At 53.7% G+C, this 3,233-nt stretch overlaps 2 protein-coding genes across 2 annotated transcripts; both read left to right on the plus strand.

The window, feature by feature from the left end:
* Nucleotides 1-83: 83 nt before the first annotated feature.
* On the plus strand, nucleotides 84-1,106 carry PPTG_08530 (hypothetical protein; the record flags this gene model as incomplete). The annotated part of the gene is made up of 1 exon (XM_008902647.1): nucleotides 84-1,106. One exon carries the CDS (start codon nucleotides 84-86, stop codon nucleotides 1,104-1,106), a length of 1,023 nt encoding a protein of 340 aa, XP_008900895.1.
* A 223-nt stretch (nucleotides 1,107-1,329) lies between these two features.
* PPTG_08531 (hypothetical protein) lies at nucleotides 1,330-2,775 on the plus strand (the record flags this gene model as incomplete). The annotated part of the gene is made up of 3 exons (XM_008902648.1): nucleotides 1,330-1,357; nucleotides 1,415-1,974; nucleotides 2,016-2,775. The coding sequence occupies exons 2-3, from the start codon at nucleotides 1,616-1,618 to the stop codon at nucleotides 2,773-2,775; spliced, it is 1,119 nt and encodes a 372-aa protein (XP_008900896.1). The 5' UTR covers nucleotides 1,330-1,357; nucleotides 1,415-1,615.
* Between the last annotated feature and the right edge of the window lie 458 nt (nucleotides 2,776-3,233).

Raw genomic sequence — 3,233 nt, forward strand, 5'->3', positions numbered from 1 at the left:
GAGAGGCTGGGATCGACATAACAGTATCATCTACATCGCCAACGCAGAACCGAGTGGCGCTATCGGCGCCATCCTTGGTCCCAATGGTTGACATCTCTGTGCGTCTACAGGGACCGTCTAACCCCAGGCCTATCGAGGTCGCTTCCGACTCTACCTCTCTGACGAAGAGAAATATCGCTTCTTCACTTCAAGATGCCGTCGGTGACACAGAACGGAAGCGCCAACGTCTTGCCATTGGGCACTCCTCGTTGTCTAAGAGCCCCTTACCCCCACCGTACCGCCCCAATTACGTGCTTCACGAAGTTAGAGTCAAGCGAGCGGCGCCTAAGGTTCGCGAGAGTATCGAGACCTCACCGAGTGCTACGGCTACCATTAGCACCAGTCCCATGAGCAAGTTCGCCGGGACGGTCTCGCCCCGGGTCAGCCGAGACTCTTCAAGCGGTGAAAACGAGTTCGTGTCACCTTCATGGCCTGCACGTGTCGTGTACTTACACGACTATTACAATCCAGCCTCGATAAGGTTGCCATTCGTCTTTCACTACGGCGACTGTGGATGCTCGGATCCTTGCCGAATCGACACATGCCGCAATGCGCAGATGAATGTGTTTTGCACGGACAAATGCTGTGTCTGGGAGGAACTTTGCGCGAATCGCCCACGCGAGTCTGCCAAAGTTGCAGTCAAGCAAGATTTAGAATCGGGGAAATACGCAGTGGTTGCAACGGCAGATCTCAAGAGAGGGGAAGTGCTTGGTGAGTACTTAGGGCGTCTTCGCTACATGGAAACGGATCGAGCTAAACGACCAAGGAACCAAGGATACATGCTTACGCTCCGCACGGCAACCGAAGGTGCACGTTCACAGAGAGTCGGCATCGATGCTCACCAGCTCGGTGGTCGCATGCGTTTTGCGAACCACGCGTGCGACGCAAACGCGGAATTTTTTGAGTTCGCTAACGGATCTCGGCACACAGTGGTTGTCGTGACTACGGGGGATATTGGCGCAGGATCGGAGGTCACCGTGAATTACGGAACCGATGTATGGTTTGTGTGCCGCTGCAAGTACCGGAAGTGCATTCACGCATCCATCCAGGACCAAGAGGATCCGTAGCTGTGCTCGATTTCAGACCGCGGGACCGCCCAGCTTCCCTCCCAGTTTCTTCTGTTTCGACGGAGCACGGTGCTCTTCCAATTTCAAATGTTCGCGGTACCGTACAATTGTGGGTGGGCCGCCAATGCGGCTGCGTAGGCCGCATCAGCGCTACCAGGTAGTTCTAAATTCAACTTGAATTTGTGGATCTTCGCTGTTGATGTGGCTCATTTCCTGTTATACTCGCTACCGCCCACTGCTGCGCTTCAGATGTTCGTGTTCTCATGGTTTCTAATGTTCCCAGTTGTGGTACTAACCTTTACTTGTAGACTGCGATGGGCAAGCCCACAGGATCTTCTAACTACTCGGTTGCTGAGATGAACCACATGCTGGATATAGTCCAGCGCATTCTACCGCAAGGCAAAGATCACTGGGACTAGGTAACCGCACGCTACAACGCAACACGGTCGAATCATTGGCCTGAACGAGACATTGAGAGTCTTCGCCGTAAATTCAAGGCGCTGTACGGAATGAAGAAGCCTTCGGGTAACGCTAACATCCCTGGTCATGTCCGCCTGGCCAAAGACGTCAAGAAGCTTATCGACGAGGCCAGCTCCGTTTTTCTTGCCAGTGACAATGAAGACGAGATTGGGGAAGGCGATGGTGGCGCTGTCGATCGGTGTGAAGATGGCAACCATACGAGTCAACTCCGAGGTGAGAGCGATGAGTCCGACATCGAGAACGAGGACTTCAACCTGGTGGACCTTCCGGTTAACGAGTACGTGGGTAGCGCTGATTCTCTCCTGGTTGAAGAAGCCGGAGATGCCGCAGAAACAGAGAAGACTCCGTCCAAACTGGACAGGTTGACGGCTACGAATCAAGTGGTGCGGTTCCTCCATTCATGAGATCTGGTAGTGATATTCCGTGCAGTGCAGATTTGACGGGGTTAGAGTTGGAGTTGGCCGAAGCAGCCAGTGCGGTGGCTGCCACACCTTCGTTTTCAGCCAGCACCGGTGTCGCGGAGAGTGGCGAAGTGACACTCAGACGCAGCCGTCGTAATAAGGCGTCCCTAGTCGCATCTGTTCCGACCCCAAAACGCTCATTCAAGTCACGGAAACCTGCTAAGACGAGTGAGTCAGCGAGGCCGCAAGCCCGTATGTCAGCCGAAGTTCGCGAGAAGCTACAATATCCAGACCTTGCTGAGAGCTCGGATCGCTTAGGCGGTGTGAACTTAGCGGCGATGCGAAACGCATCCAACAGCCGCACGTACGAGGAGTTTGAGGAAGCGAGTTATTCGAAGCAAAAGCGGATCAAAGCTGAGAAGGCCGCCTCAGATCTGAAACGGAAATTAGACCGCGCCGCGCAGAGTTCCGCCGATAGTGGAAATGAGTTGGTAAAGACGATTATGGTGTTGCGTGCAGACGCTGACAGGGAGGACCGTGCCCGGATGGAAGCTGCAGAGTCGAAACGAGCCGCTGAGCGCGATGCACGCGAGGAACGGCGCCGCGAAGAGCGCCGGGAAGAGCGAGAAGCGGCCGAAGAACGTCGCCGCGAGGAGCGGCGTGAAGAGCGAGAGGCGGCTGAAGAACGACGCCGTGTGGATCGGGAGGAGTCTCGAGCGCACATGCGAGAGATGCTGATGATGTTATCTGCTATACAGAACGGAAAAATTCCTGCTGTAGACATCTGAAGCGTTCACAACGAGCCGTGTTACAGACACAGCAATTCACTCGAATTCTTCGGCACAGCAAGATGGAAACCCGCGACGAGAGAATAACTGCTTTGATTTGGTTAGTTAAGCAACATGGTACATTTTTCCACTTTGTTCAACTTAACTCTTTCAACACAGCAATGTAGCAGCTTATAATGCTAATCCAGCTGAGAGAAGATTGTTCGAATTTGGCTGATCCCAGTAGTGCGAACTCGATAGTTTGCCAATCGAAACATGTTCGATAACTGCAATCTGCGTCTTTCAGGGTCGTACGGCAGGGGAAGAAGAAGGCGATGATATACCTTCTCAATGCTCCCCATTCCCCATTCAGCTGCTTGACGGACTGACGTGATCGCATTGTTCAGGCGGCGGGCGGAGCTTCGAACAGAAGGAAGTAATCGGTCGAGATCGCCATCCTTCAAGGGGGTGAGAATTCT

This window comes from Phytophthora parasitica (genome assembly GCF_000247585.1).
Source record: "Phytophthora parasitica INRA-310 unplaced genomic scaffold supercont2.14, whole genome shotgun sequence".
NCBI classification, from domain to species: Eukaryota; Oomycota; class Peronosporomycetes; order Peronosporales; family Peronosporaceae; genus Phytophthora; species Phytophthora nicotianae.